The 19,545-nt window shown below is 44.4% G+C and overlaps 1 protein-coding gene across 2 annotated transcripts in view; it reads left to right on the forward strand.

Moving 5' to 3' along the window:
* Positions 1–1,299: 1,299 nt before the first annotated feature.
* MAP3K20 (mitogen-activated protein kinase kinase kinase 20) overlaps positions 1,300–19,545 on the forward strand; it is a 94,530-nt gene continuing 76,284 nt past the window's right edge. For both annotated transcript variants that reach the window (XM_074145813.1, XM_074145814.1), the window contains exons 1-2: positions 1,300–1,461; positions 7,813–8,002. In XM_074145813.1, coding sequence (XP_074001914.1) covers positions 7,844–8,002 — 159 coding nt within the window. In that variant the 5' untranslated portion in view covers positions 1,300–1,461; positions 7,813–7,843. The remainder of the gene's footprint in view (positions 1,462–7,812; positions 8,003–19,545) is intronic.

Raw genomic sequence — 19,545 nt, forward strand, 5'->3', positions numbered from 1 at the left:
AGTATCTCCAGAGAAGGAGACTCCACCACATATCTGGGCAGCCTGTTCCAGTGCTCTGCCACCCTCAAAGTAAAGAAGTTTCTCCTCATGTTGAGATGGAATTTCCTGTGTTCCAGCCTGTGCCCGTTGCCCCTTGTCCTGTCACCAGGCACCACTGAGAAGAGCCTGACCCCATCCTTTTGACACCCACCCTTTAGGTATTTATAAGCATTGATGAGGTCCCCTCTCAGTCTTCTCCAGGCTAAACAGACCCAGGTCTCTCAGCCTTTCCTCATAAGAATGATGGTCCATTCCCTTGATCATCTTTGCAGCTCTCTGCTGGCCTCTGACTTGAACTGGGGACCCCAGAACTGGACACAGTACTCCAGATGTGGCCTCACCAGGGCAGAGTAGAGGGGGAGAATGACATCCCTTGGCCTGCTGGCCATGCTCTTTTTAATGCACCCCAGGAGACCACTGGGCTTCTTGGCCACAAGGCCCAAGTCCTCCTCCTCTTCCACATTCCTAAAAGGAGGACTGGCTATAGCAGCACAACCTTCCCCCTTCCTCCTCCCGGGGAACTCCAGACCCTTACTGACCCACACCACCAGCAGCCAGGCAATCCCAGGTGTCACTTGTGGGCTCCTAGGCCCCTCACGGTCACACCATCCCAGCTCTGGTGGCACAAGAACAATGAAGCAGATTTTTAAAAAATTACTATCACCGGGTCATTTTGGTAATAATTTTAGATAAAATTTAGCTATGTTGCCTGTCACTGAAGAGGCAACCCTGGAAGGAAGGAACTTGTGCTTCCAAAGCGGTGGCCCTGCCAGCGCAGCACCGTGCCAGGACTCTGTCCATCCGCAACTGCAGGGCCGCGCCGGTCAGCCGAAAACACCGGAGCTGGCAGGCCCTGCTCGGTCCAGAAAGCTCTTCCAAAATTTGGCTTCCTGCCCCAGTCGGAGCCCATCCTCTCTGTCCGGCCCGAGCTGACCGCGGAGCGAATGCCCCATCCAGCTCACCCCACGCCAGCCCCACGGTGTGCAGCCCGCCGGGGGCCGGGTACCCCCTTTCTCCTCAACGCGTTGGGGAGCAGGGCGGCGGGCACAGGGCCTTGCTCGCCCACCCTCGGGCGGCAAAGCAGTGCTGTCGCGGGGCCGCGCTCCCGCAGGCCTGAGGCCTGACCGCCCCACACGCCGCCCACCCAGCCCCGGCACCTCGCCCCCTACAGGCGGGGCGGCCGCGCTGCCCGCTCCCCTCAGGCGGCGGCAGCGGCCTCGCCTCCCCCGCGGGGCTCGGCGCAGGGCGCGGGGTGGCGCCGCTGCGAGGCGGCGCGGGGGCGGCGGCGGCTCCGGCTCCTCGGCACCAACCGGAAGCGCGGGGGACGGAGCGGGAGACGCGGTCGCGCCGGTTCCAGCCTCCCTCGGCGGCTGCGGGATCGGCGCCGCTCGGGTCCCGCCAGCCCGGAGTCCTTCGGGGAAGGTGAGGAGGGGCAGGCGCCCGGGCAGGGGGCAGCGCGGGGGGCGCCGGCGCCGTCGGTGCGCGTTTGTCTGGGCGGCCGGCGGGAGAGCGGGGCCGGGCCGTGGGTGTCTCCGCCGGGTTTGACGTTTTCCACCCGCTGAAGCAACTTTGAAAGTCCTTGGGTTTGGGGGGGGGAGAGGCGTTTGGCCGCCCCGGCGGCGCGGCCTGACCTTGCGTCGCCCCGGGGAGCAGCTACCGGCTGGGCCAAATTGCCCCGGGAGGCAGCGGTGGGGCGGGGGTCCCGCCGGGGCAGGGCCGTACCGGGCACGGTGGCGTCCGCCGAGCGGCAGCCGGGACGGTGCGGGGACGGCCCAGGCGGGAAGGGTGCTCTTGCCGGGGGGGTGGCCGGGGGCCGGGGACCCTCGCCCGCTCCTCCGCTCCTCTCACGGCGTTTCGAGCGTGTTCGCTGCGCCTGCACCTGCTGCGTTTTCCTGTTGTTTTGGGCATAAAATCCCAAAGGTTGGGCTTCGAGGTGTGACTTTCCTTCCCCTCCGTTTTTTCCCTTTCCTCCTCGTCTTTTAAGTGAGCTGGCATTCTTTTTCTTTTGCTATGTTCGCTCAAGTTAGTTCCTTTCCACCAGTATTCCTTTTTTTTTTTTTTTTTTTAGCGTGCGTGTGCCATCCCATTACCGCTCTATTCGGTGTGCTTTGCTTTGAGTTTTAGTGATAGAGCCATCGGGAAAGCCGTGGATCATTACTTTTTCTAAATTCCAGAAGCAGAAATAATTTGAAAGCACTGGATTAACTGGGTCACTGCCTGAAAACATCATAGCTTTCCGCTGGAGGCATGCGGTTAGATGTTTTCAGGACTTTGCCCTGAAATTGTAAGTCCTCAGAAGCCTACTTGTTTTATCTAGCAGTAATGTGCTTTGCATACCGGTGGCAGCGTGTGAATGATGGTAACCCTGGAGAGCCCGGCTCACTGACGACAGAGGAGATGACAGAAACGGTGACAAAACCAAGGCCCGGATCCCGCTGTCATCCCTGTGCGGGGACCGAGTAGCTCTGCGGGCCAGGGTGCAGGTGTAGCTGCCTTCTCCTTCGTGTGTGGTGTTGTGTGCGTGCTCCTGGCAGACATCACCGATGAGGTATAAGGTGTAATGTAAGCAAAATGAGCAGTTTAGGGTTTCTCCAAGATAAAATGTTTTCTATTTAAAGTGAAGACTTTAAACCCTTCAGTCCCAGCCATTGACACAGCTCAGGTCAAAAATAGTTCTTTTCCTGATGTACTCAAACTGTTTAGGCTGAGTTGAGCTCTTTTTCCGTAGCATTGATGGTTATATAAATTCAAATAAAATTAGAAATGTTATTAATAGAAGGTATGCAGAATTCTTAGGTTCTGACAAAGGACAGGCTGAAATGTTGTTGCTTCTGTAGCTAAGGTAGGCAGAGCCCTGCCTCCAGCCTCACCGTCTGCAGGGCTGCTGCTTAGTCTGATTATGAAAGTTTAGGAAATTGTAGGGGTTGTTGACTTTATTTTAAGTTACTGGGAGATTAGAAGATTAGGATATATTTAATTTGGAGGTGTGCTTGGAGTTTGTTTGCATCTTATCCATCAGCAGTTCGTGATATGATTAGAGGATCTTTAATTTATAAAAACTAATTTCCACGGTATCTCTCGTAGCTCAGTATCATTGTAACTCTTCATCTGTTTTCTGTTTAGACGAGACAGCGGTTAACCATGTTTTGGGGTTTCAATGGTTTTTTTTGCTGTTGCTTTTTTTTTCTAAAAATGCTAGATAAATATGGTGCTGCAAAAATCCAGGTTGATATGCTCAAGGACTGTAGGCCATGTTGGATACAAAGGATGATTTGGGTCTAAAAATGGATGGTCAAAGATCCTGAAAGCAAATGGGCTGTTTTGCCAAATAAGGAAACTTGGCACATTCTGCTGTGTATTTTAAGATAGCACAAGTGTAGTGTGCTACTACTTTATTGGCAATATGTTGGCAGCATGCCTTCCTGAAAGAAGCACTGGATCCTGCTTCGTGGAACCACACAGTGAAGTGAGGGCAGCGAGTTGCGTGGTTGTTCCCTTCAATAAAGTACAAAGGGTTTTCCTGAAGTCATCAAATATTTAAGCAGCGTCAGGTGCCACCTGCAAGATGAGGGATGCAGTTTTCAGTTCTGCAGCCACACACTAAGCAAAATATGAGTTGTAGTTACTGTGCAGTTTGTGCTAAATGCTTTCCTGCCTCCTGTCTCTAACTTGCAAGTCCCTGAGTGGAAGCTCTCTATACTCTGGGAGCAGCAGCTGAATGACCAGTAGTAGGATTTTCTGGCTTGCACATGGAGTAAAGCAGAGAGTTGGGCGAGGCAGCACTTCCCCTGTGGCGCAGGCTGTTTTGGGGGGAGCTGGGATGTAGGAGTGAACGTGTCGGGTTCTTCCAGTGTCACCGTGCCGGGATGCAGGGCAGGGCAGCCTGCAGCGGGTTCGGTTTGCACCTCGGGGATTCCCTCCTCTTAAGAGGGTTTGGGGGGAGCAGCAGGCGTGGGACCCCCGCAGGGTCCTGGGGAGGGACCCCCCCACTGGTTACTCCCACAATGCTGGAATCACAACAAGCCAGTGATGGTGGATGGTTTCCTACACTGAGCACTTATTACTGTACTTGTTACTTGTGGCTTAAGAGCTTGCTGCAAAGTGACTCTGCATAATAGAGACCTGACATGTAGTACTAATGTTAAATAATATTAAATAGTAACCCAAAATGTAAAATACTGCCAATTGGGGCTCAGATTTGTTTTTTCAGTGTGAAATGAACAGCTTTTCATATCATGCTCAAATAAGTTATTATGAAGAAAAAAAACCCCACACAGAAGAAGAAGTTCTTGCATGATTACAAGCTCATATTAATCCTTAAGTAAAACAGAAGAAGGAGAAAGTTCCCCCGCCCCAAGATCCCATAGGAATAATTGAAACATCCAGCAGTTGAATTATTTTTTCAAATACCTGTCATTCACTGTTTCTGAACTGTCACATTGTCATTTCACGGACAAGAAGCAACAAAGTCAGTCGATGTAGTGTTGCCCGCTCCTACACGATGATAATGGTTAAACACTCACAACTGTTAGTGGGGAAGGAGGGTGCTGAAGCCAAACCTTCATTATGCCGCGTGGGGGGAATTGCTGTAATGCCTCTGGCCCCTGGCTGGAGACCCTGTTGCAGAGGACTGCTCCCTTGGCCGCAGAAGCCTACCATGTGAAGAGGTGCCACACATTGTTGGAATGATGCACTTGTTTCAGATGCACATGTAATGCCATGGAGTTTAATGAAATATCTGATTATTTTTTTTCTCCCCTTAACCAATGGTGTAAACTCAGATTGTTGAGTATCTTTTAAAACAGGCTGACAAGTTAATAACTGTGTGTGGATTTGTCACATGCAGTTGTTACTCTAAACAGTTGTTTTCGCAAACATAACAAAGGGATTGATCTGTCTAATTGAGGATTAACTACCTTGCATCCGAAAACATACAGTAATATTTAAACAGGTCTGTTCTTTCATCTAGAAGGAGAAAACTGTATACCTAACTTAGGCTGTCATTAATTACAGATCTCTAAATAAAGAGTGCCCCATGTAAATCTCTTCTGTTTTCTCTGGGAAAAAACATCTGGAAGAACCTGATACAAACCAATGAATCATTCTTTAAATTATATTACTTTATTGTAGGCTGGTGCCTATAGCATCTGCAGCTGATTGATGTATATAAATCTGAAATTAGGAAAGTGTTAAAAGAATGAACAGTAGCTTCTGCAAATACTTGTGTGCTGGGCACTGCATTGATATTGTGTAAATGTTTAGGTAAAATTTTAACCAGCAAGGAGGACACATCAGAAGAGTACTCACTTGTTACCACGTGTCTGGTGTGCATGTTATACCATCTTGAGGTATGTTTTCTGTGGAATCTTGGAATAACATCTTGTTCTATGTTAGCGTAACTTTCAGAAGTCAAATAATTTACTTGTTTATATGGATGATTTGGTTCTTCTGGGTGAGCAATAGTTTAAAACAGTTTGACAGCTCTTCAGAACTATTGAATTCAGATAGTGAAGGCCAGAGATGTTTGTTTCTTCTGTTGTATTTCTCTTTTTGCTCGGTTCCTTCTGCCATCCCAAATGCAACCATCGGTTATCAGCTTTCATGTTTTCCTGTTAAATTTATGGTCCAGTCGGTGCATATGCTTTTGCCTATGAGTAACATTATTCTTCTGAATAATTCTTTTGTCAGTAACGAGATTATTCACCGGAGCATAATTATCCATGTGCATAAATGTGTGCAGGGCCATGGCTTTCAGTTGTGAAGTCTCTGGGCTGGGAAACTGACCTGTATTATTTGTCTACGAAATGTCACATAAGCTTGAGACTCTGTGTACACAGCATTAACTTGGAGCAACTGCTGGAGTAAATGAGGCAAATGAGCTTTTGTGTCCGAAGACCTGCTAATTAAGCAGCACTGGCAGAGAAGCAAAAAGTTAAAAGTGCCTTCGCTACGCTCCTGATTTGCCCGAGTAGCCAATGTCCTTTCACTTGAGCTTTCTCTAAAGAAAATGCGTGCAGGGCAGAGCAAAAGATGATTCTGAGATGGCAGGAAACCTAACGACAACAGCGACAAGGTTAAAACAAGAACAAAAAGTCAGCGGAAGAGTTCAGGGACTCGTATCACGGAAGGAGCCGGCAGGGTACTGGATGAATGGACTTTATTTTGCGTCCCACGGGTAACTCCTGCTCTGACTCGCAGAGCTGGGGAAAGAGCATTCATGTTCTCTCACCGAGAGCTTTGCAGGCTGGCTGTGAGCGAAAGGTGTGCTTGAAGCCTGCTCCCTCCTAAACAGGTTGCCTTCTGTAAACATAATAAAGTTGTCATGGTCTGGTCAGTGCTTGCCTATACTCTTATGGGTGGTGAAGTGATGTAAAATGAAGCAGGCAGTTTCAGAAAAGGTTGCATGTTATCTTGCATACTATGTAGGGAAAAGTGTTGGTATCTTCATCTCTCAGTTGGAGAGTAGCTGCAACCAAATAGTGCCAGAAATTTCTGGTCAAATGATACCTCTAAATTTTAATCAGATTAGCTGCATGATCAGGAGAGCTGGGGGGGGAATTACATCTTTGTGTCTGTTACAGGAGGGACTGGGGTGAAGGGAGGTTGGCAGTGCTAGGTGTATTACAGGTGTGTTTCCCAGCCCTGGACAGCACATGATGTGTGGATTCCATCTCAAAAACCCCTATGGATTGGAGGCTCCCAGAAGACACAGAATGTTTTGGTACTATAGTTTGATCAGTATAACTGGAGGTGTGATTTTAACCAGCAACCCAAAATCTCTGTGTCTTTTTTTTGGCTTGTTTTATTCAAACCCATCTCTTTCACTTTATGCTGTTAAGTTTACTTTCATTAATTGCAAGTATAGTAACTTTTGCTGGTAATTAAAACTACTTTGTCTAAACTGATGCCTCTGAACCGATCCTGCAGCAGGCTTGCCAATGGTTCTGGAGGATGCCATGTGCTGCAGTCCCTCCTGCTAGGGACCTGAGGCTTCTGGATCTTACACCATTAAAAAAAGAAACCTAAAATTAGCCATTGTTCGTGCATTTAGGTGATAATGTTTCTTGAAATTCACTATGGGCATAAGCTTTATCGCTGTGAAATCTCGGAGAAGGACGTTCTGTTCCCCTGGCAGCCGACGTGGGATCATCTCTTGAAACTGCCGACACCAACCCTGGCACAGGCTGCAGAATTTCACGTATTGTGGCCCAGATGAATTACCCTGTCCTTGTGTTTTGTTACAACATGCGAACAGAACTGAGTCACTCGGGCAGAGACGTTGGCTGTGGCCAGGTTTTCCCACATCCTTGCGCCGAGGACTCCTGCCTCCTCGCCCCGAGCACCGGCGGCCGGCGCGGTGCGTGCCGGGGGGCGGCGGTGGTGGCGGCAGAGCCGGCGGCATGCCTGGCGTGCCTCAGCTCCCAGGCGAGCTCCGAGCGGAGAATGCGCTTCGCTCGCCTCGGGGAAGGCAGCGGCGTGCCTGCCTTTCGCAGAGCCGCTTCCAAGGTGTTCAGGGAAACGTCAGTATTGCTCTGAGGAATATTTTTAGTCGTTTCTGTCTCTCAGCTGCTCCTAATAGCTCGTGCAAATTATGCAAACATTTGCACAGCCTGTTGGAGTGCGAGTTCCCAGGCTCTTCTCCTCCTGTGCCCTGCGGATTTTATTGTAGTGTGTTTATAGCAACTGGTTCTAGTCTTGGGGTGTCTGAGTGTGGGTAAGAAAGTCTGTAAGTCCGCAGAGCATAAGTGTTAATGAAAGCTTTTCTCTTCACAGGTTTTGCTGGGGTATATTTTGTCATTATGAGATGTCGTCTACCAGTGCTTCATTTGTGCAAATTAGATTTGATGACTTGCAGTTTTTCGAGAACTGCGGTGGAGGGAGTTTCGGGAGTGTCTACCGAGCCCGATGGATTTCTCAGGACAAGGAGGTGGCTGTAAAGAAGCTGCTCAAAATAGAAAAAGAGGTAAGAGTTTACTTTTCTTTCACTTTGCTGTGGAAACAAAGAAATTCTTTTGTGGTGTCTTCTATCCTCCAGCTAATTGAGGCAAACTACTTTGAGCTTTTTGTTCGTTTAATTGCAAAGCGCGTAACTGGATGATGTTACAGTAAAGATGCACTGAGAGGGCCCCAGCCAAGGATGTCTCTGATTTAAAGCATCATTGTTTTACTGTTTACTGTCCTCTCCCACTTCTCTTGTTTAGCAGCTCCTCTCTGCCCTGGCCCTGAGGAGGAGGAGGAGAGCTAGCTGCACCTGTGGAGCTAGTAATTTCCCTTTGATACCACTGGGCATGTGGCTAGTTAGGAAGAGGTGGTGTTCACTGTCTTTGCCTGGTTCTGTTTTCTCCTCTTTACATCTGGTCTCTTAAGCGCTATGGTTTGCGTCTGTATGTTCGCTATAGGCGTAGCATATGTTGGCAGGCATTGTCTCTTCCCTGCCTGCTGCGGGTTTTGATCCTCCGCTCCACTAGCTCTGAGTTAGTCACAGCCACACTTTAGATTGGTCTCATCTTGCAGGGAGGTTTAAGCCTAACGAGTCACCTTCCCTCATGGCATCCTGTGCACCTGGAAAGGCAGACAGGTCCTTGGTAGTGGGAAAAAGCAGAATTGACGTACTGCACCTTTACCAACAAATCCTTTTGATCCTCAGCTCTGTACACTCCCAGCAGAGAGAGCATGTATGTGGTCGTCGCAGCGCTCCAGTCTGCCTGCTGGTCACTCCTTGCTGCTGCCTGAGTGGTGCACACTAGTGTAGGTATGGACAGCACAGTTATTGGACTGCTGTTGCAGCACAGCTATGTCTAACTTGTATACGGTATCGTTAGAGTATTTTAGGAAGATGGTTATAAGCTGGAGGACAGTAGAGCAGTGCTGGGGATCATACACTTGGTAAACAGTCAGGCACCAAAGTTCATCCACTGCTGCAGCAACCGAGTTAGCATCATGACATCATGCTTAGTGATGTGATAAGCATGTTTGATCATGATTAAGCAAGTTGCTACCTAAAATAATGTGGATCTCCTGATTTTTTCATGATGGTGGGAGATGTGCACTTTCTGTCCAATGTCAGTTTGTACTGTTCTCTTTATTTCTACTATTTGTTAATATCAAAAGATATACAAAGACAAGTAAAATGGGCGCTATGTGGTATCAGTAGTACGCTCCTTAAAAATCAGCTGGTTGGTGGTTCTCAGTAGTGGTCAGTGAAGTATCTATTGAATAGGTGTGTTTCTGGTGGGTTTACACAGGAGTCTGTGCCAGACCTGTTGCTGGGTACTTCAAGCATTTTTGAAAGAAAATTTAAAAACAATATTACTGTATGATGTGATGGCGTAAACCTTAGTGGAATGGGAAATGATGGAGAAAGTAAGACAGTCATATGTATTGCTTGGCACACTTGGACCATTTGACAAAAATATTTTTTTTTTAAACTAGCCAAATACAATGTTCAGCTTATAGTAACAAGGAACAGAGGTTGCACCCTAGGAAAAGGAAACTGTGTGCTGGAAAAAAAATTTAGTATGATTTAAGGGTTTATTTAGGGATTAATGAGGACTTGCAACTCATTAAGAGCTCGTATCATGGTGTTGTTTGGCAAATTAAGTTAATGCTCTTGCATATCCAAATGAGGATCAAGTCATTTGTAAGAACCAGGTGTGCTTTATCTTGGTATGTGGCACTGGGGAAATGGGTGTTAGGCAGTAGGTGCAGACCTGGTTCTGTTGTGCTTGAAAGAATGTAAACAAACTGGCGGGGCAGCCCAAGGGGGACTGCAAAACACACTCAAAGAGTGAAAGGTAGGGGGACTGTGGCAGACTGTGTGTCAGAAGGGGGTGATGGACACCATCCATCAGGATGAGTTGAAAGAAGGGGAGGAGGTGCCTTCCAGCACAAAATTGTTTATTTTCCTTCAGACTGGTCATCATTTGCAGCTTAAACTAACAAGATGGGTTATAGTTGGGAGCAGCTTGGTGTGGGCACCTTCTCTTGAAAGTTTTCTGGGGAGGCAGCAGAGAGGCAAATGGTGATGCCTTAAATAAGTTTAGTGAGTTTTGCCATAACTTGTTTGTCAAAAACCCTAGAGAATTAAAAAATGAGAGCTTGTTTACAAAAAGTGCATTTTCATGTGGAGAAAATGCTGGGCTCGTTTAATCTATTGCAAAAAGTTATTACAAGAACTAATGGTTGCGATCTGAAACCAGACAAATTAGAATGGGAAATAAAGCACAAATTATAAGGAGTGAGGATGAGTAACACTTGGAGCAGACTACAAAGGGAAGGAGCAAAGATGGAGAATCCTTTCCATCTCCTCATGACTTCACATTGAGATGTCTTTGTGGACAATTGTTTTTGTCAAGTTGTTAAGCTCAACACAAGAGCAGCTTGCTGATGTATAGTAGTGGCCTGCAATGTACTGGAGGCCAGCCTTGGTGGCCTAAAGGTCTCTCCTGACCCTAAAGGCTGTCAGTCTGTTTACATACATAGTATGCAGCATGTTTGTCTGCAGTGATGACAATAATGAACATCTGTGACTAAACTGTGCTGAAAGTCAATGGTGGGTCAATGACTTCTCTGATAGCAATAGAAAAATAGCTTGCCGTAAGTGTAATGTATCTGTGTAGTAGGTGTTTGGATGGTTTGCGTTTAGTCCACAAAACTAATTGTTACCCTTTCTGGTTTGTTTGAAAGGAAGTGTCCTTTTAACTTCATGACTGATTGTCTTGTATTTCTGTTAACTGCTGCCAGTAATCCATAACAACTGATTAAAAAGAAAACAGAGGAGAGTTGGGAAAAGCTTGCTCAGAGGAATTTCGTGCTAGCCGAATCCAAGGGCGCAAGCCAAGTCAATAGAGCTGTGGTATCATTCTGCAAATATGTTGTATCTGTGTTTCATTTTATTAAACAAGCCAATCAAAACCAAGCAAAGATCTTGAAGGCTTTGTATTAGCCAACTGGCTAACAAGTTCTAACGTGTGAAACAAAGCAATTTTTGTTCCAGTATATAGCAGCGTATCGTACTAAAATATGTCCTTAGAAAAACTTACAAGTGCATGGAACGGTGTTGCTCAGGCAGATTTCTTCAAAATTCTTTAAAATTTGAGAAGTGGGAAGACCTCCACAAGACATTAACTTGTTACAGACAGGCAGTAAAATGTGACTGTACAAGAAGAGGTGTGTGTTTATTTGAATAAAATGTGGCTAAATACAGCTAAATAGGTGTGCTGAGGAAAATAAATATGTTGCAAGGCCTTGATTAGAGTATCAATTTTAAAACTCTGGACAAGACTTCTGCTGATTAAGTAAACCATAGGAGCGTGTCTCGGGTGATTAAGTAACAGCAAAAACAAAATTAAATTGCCATTTTACTATCTAGACCAAGCACTTCAGCAGTTCTAGTTTTTAAGCAAGGAGTTCCTTGTGAATTGTTTTATGGAAAATCAAACTATCAGCGTGATGTTTACGACGCACATGGGGGAGTAGAGATGCCTGCTGCAGTAGGATGTGCTCTTGCTCCTTTTGCCCTAAGTGGTAATTATGTGCAGTCATTGAAGAAAGTCAGTTATTTGATATTTTTATGAATGATTTATATGAATTGTTGGATAAACCCATAATTTGGCTCCCACTGAAATGGATGGGAGAGATCAGGCCCAAAGGCCTTATTCTGCAAATTGCTAGCAGTTCTTTGGATTCCTTTGTCTTGAGCAGGTAACTGCTGGAGAGAAATGTTACAACCTGTTGTTTTATTCCTTGCCACATTAGCTTTTCATGCAATAGCACTCGCCTCCTTTGGTTGTCTTGTGTATCTCTGACATTCCCCTGTTATTTGTCACTGCTTTTGAAGGCTGTGCTTTTGGTGGCTGGTTTTGGGTAGTTGGCATCTGATCTGGAGTATGGTTCTGCACCGGGAGTTTTATTACTGCTGAAATTTTACCTGAAATTTGAATTTAATTTTAATGTCAGTGTTCTTTGGAAGTACTCCGCGGTCCATGAACTTGTCACTGTGCTATTGAGGGACAGCAGTATTGTATCTGATTTGCTTGCTTCAGCTGTTGCAACCACCGTACTTAGGTACAAGATTGTTTGGTTTCATGCTGTACAGCTGTTCCCTGGATTCCTTCAAAATGCTGGCCCTGGTCGGTGCAAACTGCAGCAGAGTGATGGAAAAAAACCCGAGCAAAATGTAACTGTAATCTTATTGGGAAATACTTCTGGTGAGCTAACAGAGCTAAGTTGTGGATAAAAGATGTTAAATTGAGTGGGATTAACTGTGCATGCTTTGTTCAGTCATGTCTGTGCAATGCATTTGAGTTTTATGAGGCTCAAAAATAAAAACATGTTTTTACTAGTTTCGATGCTGTATTGCTGGAATTCTGACTACCATGGAAATCAATTTTGTATGGTCGGGTTTTCTTGTATGTAATACATGTGCAATAAGCTTTAGGGGATCTTCTAATGCTCCGTAAAACTTTTCATATGGAATATAATGCAGCTTGTTCACTTTTTTGATTTTTATTACCCACTTCTGGAAGGGACTGTCCAAAAACATGGTTTGTGCCTGTAGCTTCTGAAGGGGATGAGTTAAGTATAACCACATGCGTGTCACTGGACTTACCTCACTCATGTTTGTAGTCCTAAAGAGAACATGTGGTAATTTTAATGTGGGTCATGAGAGTAAGGACTGGGAATGACTTTAAAGAGTAACAAGAGAAAAACAACAGAGTTAAATAGAGTAAAACAAACCAAACCAAACCGAAATTGATACTTAGCCGTGACAGGACTAAAAATAGTAGATGTACTTTTTGCTTGCAGTTTATAGCTGTTATGGGTGCTTGGGTGCCAGCCTTGAATGACTCTCCACGCTGGGACCTGGCTGAAATGAAGGGCAATTTTGAATGCTTTTTTATTATTTTGTTAGCTCTTTCTAGGAGCTCCTACTCCTTTATCCCTCTCATGTCTGAGTCAGCAAGTATTGAGAGTGATTCAAGGTAACATCTGCCAGGAAAAGTCTGGATTTACCTGGTTCCAACTCAGAGCAGGGACAAACCCCGTGTTTCCAACCCATGGTCCTTTGGTGCACGTGCTATTGCTAATGAAGGGTGGGAGTGTGTGCTGTATAAAGGTACGTAAGGTGTAGGAGTCAAACATATGAACTTTCCAGAGATATCTGTGCCTGTACTGGAAAATTACAGACTTCACAAAAAAAACCAAAGGTGGTATATCCCTGGAGTAAGTGACCTCATGGGATCCCTTCCAGCCCCATATTCATTTAAAGAAATAATGCTGTTACCTTATTAACAGATAAAAGGAAATAAAACTGTACTTATTATACCAGAAGGGTGTCTTAAAATATCTTTGTGTTTTACCGAGTGGTTATTTTGCTGGGTTTTCTGGGTTTTTTTATATTTTGATATAGGAAATGGCTTAGAGCACTCCTCTTGGTGCTGACTAGGGTATTCCCAAAAGGTATCAAGAAGATACTTGGTACCCTTTCTAGAATGTGCAGTTTTTCACATGGGTTCAGATGCTCCAGCTGTTGTATATTCTGTATCTTGCAGAATAAATCAGTTTGGATAGGAGGGACTTCTGCAATAAATCTGACTGCTTGAGTTTGCCCGACTCTTGACTTTCATTCAAGGGATATTTTCTGGGGGACTTTATTTTGTAAATGAATATCATGTTTTCAGGTGTAAAGAAAGTCACTGCATTAGATTTTCTTGGTGGGTGCTTTGGATAGGACTGTATCTTAAGTGTCGAGTGGCATATGTGTTGCAACCAAAGTGATACCAAGATCCCATTGGTATTTGGGAGATAACAGTATAATGAAAGATGATGTAGCATTGCCAGAATACCATTATTCTTGGGAAGAATAGGCTTTGGTTTCATTTTGCCTATCTTAGGAAGAAACTTCATTCCTTTTCCTTTCAGCTCCCCAAAACCATCTCAAAAATGTAGCAACCCAGGCAAAGAAACATATTTGTATTTTGCTACATTTTATTGTAGTAGATTTTTTAAATTTTGTATTTAAACTTTTTTATACCAAGTTTTTCATTAGATGAGTAACGACTTTCAGAGTTGCTTCATGTAAATAATGATTATTTGTAATACAAGTTGCGTGGCTTGCTGGTGTTTTTTGACCCAGCTTAATTTGAGCTTTCCCCTTACACAGGCTTGTGTACACACTCTTAATTCTTTTAAATCAAGCCAATTATGGCTTAATTTGATTTAGACATCAGTTTCAATGAAACTGGCACGTCAGGGCCCACACTGGTAATCTGTGGCTTTAGAAGTTATTTTGGGTCTGTTGAGACATAGTGACTGTCAGCGTTGTCATCTTAGCTTGCCCTGAATGAAGAGCAATTTCACAAGTGCTGGGAATCTTGCTGTAGCCATATTTAAGAAGTTACCCTGTCCATTTTTTACCAGCTAAACCACCAGATTTTGTACTGAAATTATAAAGGGTTAAGTGCCCCTGTCCTTCTGTTGACTGGTGGGCAGCTTTGAACAGTTACTACATAAACAAAATTGATTTGCCTGTTACTTCCTTTCACTTGACCCTCTTGAATTGCCCTAAACTTTGTCAGTGTGGAGCAAAATTACCTTGCATGTGCTGCTGGTCAAGAATATGTGTGCAGTTGCCATAGCTTGGTTGAGGCACAGGAGCTTACCATGTGCCTGATCCCTGGGTTAGGAACATCTCTGTGAGGTTTGGTCCCTTTTACCTCAATTATCTTTAATTTTGTTTTTTTAGAAGGTGCAACATCTACAGGTGAACAAGTTTTTATGCTAGTTTCCTACAAATGATGAATAAATGTTGTTTAGAATAGGGAGAAAATCTGTCTCTGGTTATTTAGAAAGTGCTCTTTCTTATCCTTTTTGCTATCCACAATATGCAGCCTGTTAGCATATTATTAAATATTCTTCAGTTTCATAATTAATTTAATTCCATTTTATATTGTCTTAAAAATTATTCTGTCAATCTGCTGCAAATTTTTGTTTGATGGTGGGTTGCCCAGGTTGCCAGTAGACACTTGGCTGCAATTCAGGGTATTTTTCCTCATTTTATTTTTTTTTATTTTGCTCTCTTAGGTTTCTCTCTTTTCCATTTTCTTTTTGCAAAGGCTCAGTTATTATTTATAGTTTGGAGTAGAGGTTGTGTTGCTTATTTCTCCGTGCTGGCAACCCTTGACATCAAATGGCAGCTCTTTTGTTTCCCCTCCCACGACATTCTCTGACCCCGAGCTTCTGTTGAAGTGATCAACTGCAAAATGGTATTTTTGGATGTCTAAGCTGTCCTGAAGCTTTGCAGTAGGAATCTCATGGATACGGAAGAGTTCCTTTTCTTTCGAGGTGGTGTTTTAGGCTGTTGCAGGCTCAAGCAATCGAGTGTTGGTTTAAGTTAGTCTTATCTCTACATTTATCTAACTATATAGTGTTCTTAAAACATGGTTACTGTACAAAATCACATGGCAGGTGAGATCTAGTGGTAACTTTAGCGTGCAATGATTAAATGTTTGAGTCTCAAATGCTTTGAGGGACAGCTGTCAATTTAAATGTCTGTGACCGGCATTGTGGTCTGTTGGTGTTGCAGTCTCTGGGGACTCTAATTAAATAATTTACACTCACTGCAGCATACGGAATGACAAATTATTGTTTCTGGTAATACCAAAGATGCTGTTGAGGTGTATGGAGGTACTGTTTGACTCCAGCGCACTTTCTGGCGTGTTGTATGCCTGTGTGATGGTTCAGATGAAGTCAGGGATCTGTGCTGGAGTTGATGTGATCTGAATCTGGGACCATCAGTGTCCTGGAGGCTGTTTTTCACAGTTGTATTCAAATCTGAGCACAGGGACCACAGTCTTTGGTTGGGGACCCCAAACTACCTGCCGCACATGTGGTAGCAATGGAATTTTGAACATGTTTTGTCCTGCTAAGAGGGCAGGAAAACACTCTATAGACTAGGCATGCCCTCCTTCACTTGCCTTGGTTTTTTTTTTTTTTTCTCAATTTTTGACTGGCTGCACATGAGTTGTATAGGGGCCTGGGGCACAAGATTTCATTGAAAACAAAGTTGAAGAAAAAAAAATATATAAAAATATATCCAAACTTTAAGGGAAGCATCAAAATCAATCTTTTAAATTGTAACGATGCAACTAAGACTGCAGAAGTTATTTCACATTTACCTATTGCCACTTACTAAGGTGCTGATAGAGAAAGCTTCCTTTTTAAGAGAACAATATAAACAATCAGGAGGAAACATTCAGACCTGTTTATGTTAGCTGGAGGCTGCAGAGGGGCCCAGAGAACAGCTTCAGCGTTAACTCTTACTCTCAAGCTCAATTGTGCTGACATGCTGGGGAGACCAGTAAGGGCAGATTCGGAGCTGCTCTTCTGATCTAGCTTTCTCCAAACTACCCTTTTCAAATGTGTTTCATCTGTTACAATTCAGCTGCAGGGGAAGAATCCTATTTGCAAATACATGTTCGTTTATTAGATTAATGTTCAGTCAATCTGCATTCTGCGTAATTTCTGTTTAAGACAGCCAGCTCCACTGGGAAGCTGGGTGACTCTGCTCACTTACTTTACTCCAAATCTTCTGAAAATTGAGGTTCTTTATGGCTAAACCTCGTAAGCATGGGAGAGAGTAAATCATGTCATGATATACACCTGACCAAACAGCTATGGGGTTTGTCCATCAGGCATGTGAGTTCCCAGTAGCTGCATCAGAAATAAGCATGGTTTGTAAAAACCCTTGAGCTGCTGTAGGAGAAGTGAGGAAGCTCTTGGTAGGCACAAGAAGACAGCATGCAGTTGCTTCGTACAAATTCATCTTTGGAAGATATAAAAGCGGAAAGGCAGGCAGGCCGGCTGGGCGGGTGTCGGCTTTTCATTGAAAGCTGAGGCTCTCTACAAATTTTTGTCTGGCATAGGCAGAATAGGAAAGGCGAGTAGGCTGTTGTTCTGGAAACTTGTTAAAAGAATGTAATTGCTGCACCCTTGAGTGAGTGAGTGACATTTTCCAAGAGGGTATCTTTTCCTCTTCCTTGGATGAAGTGCAGAGCAGAGAAAATGCAGCACATGCCCATATGCAGCTAGAAGAGGAAAAGCACAGAAATCACTTTTTGCCTAATCATATAATAACCTTAATTTTAGTCATATGCATTTGAAGCAGCCCTGTCGATCATGGCTTTTAAGCAGTGATTGGTGGTTTTCCTTTTTGGTGAACATCGTACTTTCAATCTCTTAAATTGACAAAAAGACATCTTCCTTTGACCTCTGTGATGTGTCTGTGTATTCTGAGGTGCTGCCTGTGATCTAAGTATGTAGCAACAGACGGGTAAAATTCAGGGCTGTTGAATTGCTCCTCCTTTTGGAAGTTGCCTTGCTAGTACCCCCTGTAAGAGTTTGCAAGGGCCCTAAAGGCAAGTACAAGATCCAGAACCCCACTTGTTAGGACCATACATTTTGGAGTTCTGCTCTTAACTTTTGCTTGTTCAGTTGTTTATGTATTAGTACCAAAGTCATCTTTGGCAAAGCCATCTCTCCAAGCCAGTGGCTCATCTGTCCTGTGCAGAAGTTGGCAGTAATGTGGTTTCTGGCGCTGTGTTCCAAGTGGTTTGCTCTGTTCCCATTGCAAACCACTTCCCTGTTAGCGCCACAGTTCTGGAAGGAGTCCTGCGATTTTTCACCCACTGGGAATAAAGCTCGGTCCTCCCAGGGTAAACAAGCGTTCTGTTATTACTTAATAAATTTGAAATCTGCAGTACGAAACCTCCTGCCTTTTCATTACTGTGTTTCTGTGCTATACTGTGAGAAGGGAGAGATTCCCTGCTCGTTATGGCTGTTACCAAGATGAATATGGAGCAACAGCACTGATGGGGTGCCTGGCTCAAGAAATTCAGGGCAAGTGACACTTGATTCTGTAATGACACTGGCATCGGCTGTTAGCTCTAGTGACATGGTTGTTGCCTTGAAACTGTGACCTGAGTTCCCTTTTTGGGAAAGAAAAAACCCGCAGCCCCATTTCAAAGACCAGGGCAGCTGCTTTGTTTGTCTTTTAAAATCTGTATGTCTGCCTTTTTGCTTGGTCAATGTTTAGAACCATTAAAAAAGTAAACGTGACATGGGGACTGAGATCCTGCAGCTAGAGCTCCTTTATAATTACATATGCAGCTACAACTGTACAAAGGAAAATGAGAGTCCCTTTTCCTTTATGTACCATATTTCAGTTTTCCCTTAGGTTTAAATTGGCATTTTGGACTATGTTCGCTGGAGCCACTGAAGAGCTTATCAGAAAAGGAAGGAAACAGAGGGAGGGAAAGAAAGATAGATTTCCAAATGGCAACCTTTTGAATAGTCCAAGTTCAATCCCTAAAACAAAAAGTGGAATCTTTTTTTTTTCTAAATAATGTGCTCTACAGTCTCACCTCTCATCTTGAGAAACATGAAAGAGCAAGTAAAAGAGATGACCCAAATCACAGAGTTCCTTTGAAAGAAGAAATTCAGCTGTTTTGAACACTTACAATCAAAGGAAGTGGTTTCCCTAATTACATGAACTATGTGAAAGCTCTCAGAATAGCTCTTCCACCCCAGGATTCCTTGCACTTTAGAAGTTTGCATAAAAGCTCACATGGAGAATCAGATGCAAAGTGTTTGATTCAAATTTTATTAGGCAGAAGTGAGCATACATTCGTATCTCTAGGTTTGACAGCTGGTTGGGTTTGGACCACAATCCTGGGTTTGATGGATTTCAGTCCTATACTTTAAAATCTTTCACTCTTCAGGTTCTCTGGTGAGACACCCCTTTCAAGAGAAAAGTGGAAATGAAAAAATGCAGAAGGTATAGAGGGGTCCCTTTGTGAGCTTTCAGTTAAGGATTCTTCACCCCGATTAGGCTGTTCATCGCTGTGAAAATCCATCGCTATACATGGCTTTTAAAAGAATGAGGAATTTTACTTCCTCTCATTTTAAAGAAGCTATTGGGGTCTGAATTCTACAATTTCAGTATTATTCTAGTGCTACCGTATACTTCAACCCATCAAAATTCTGAATTCAGTAGAGGCTTTGGACAAAAAAAAAGGCAACAGTTTCAGAAGGCTGTTACACCTTGTGCTTTCTTTTTGTACATACACAATAATCATGGAATCATGGAATTGTCAGAGTTGGAAGGGACCTCCAGAGATCACCTAGTCCAACTTCCCTGCTACAGCAGGTTTGCCTATAGCACATTACTCAGGACTGCATCCAGGTGGGTCTTGAAATCTCCAGAGCAGGGGACTCCACGACCTCCCTGGGCAGCCTGTTCCAGTGCTCTGTCACCCTCACCGTAAAGAAGTTTCTCCTCGTATTTGAATGGAACTTCCTATGTTCCAGCTTGTGCCCGTTGCCCCTCGTCCTATCACTGGGAACCGCTGAAAAGAGTCCAGCTCTATCATCCTTCAACCCACCCTTTAGGTGCTTGTAAACATAGATAAGGTCTCCCCTCAGCCTTCTCTTCTCCAGGCTAAAGAG

Source organism: Numenius arquata, chromosome 3, assembly GCF_964106895.1.
Source record: "Numenius arquata chromosome 3, bNumArq3.hap1.1, whole genome shotgun sequence".
NCBI lineage: Eukaryota > Metazoa > Chordata > Aves > Charadriiformes > Scolopacidae > Numenius > Numenius arquata.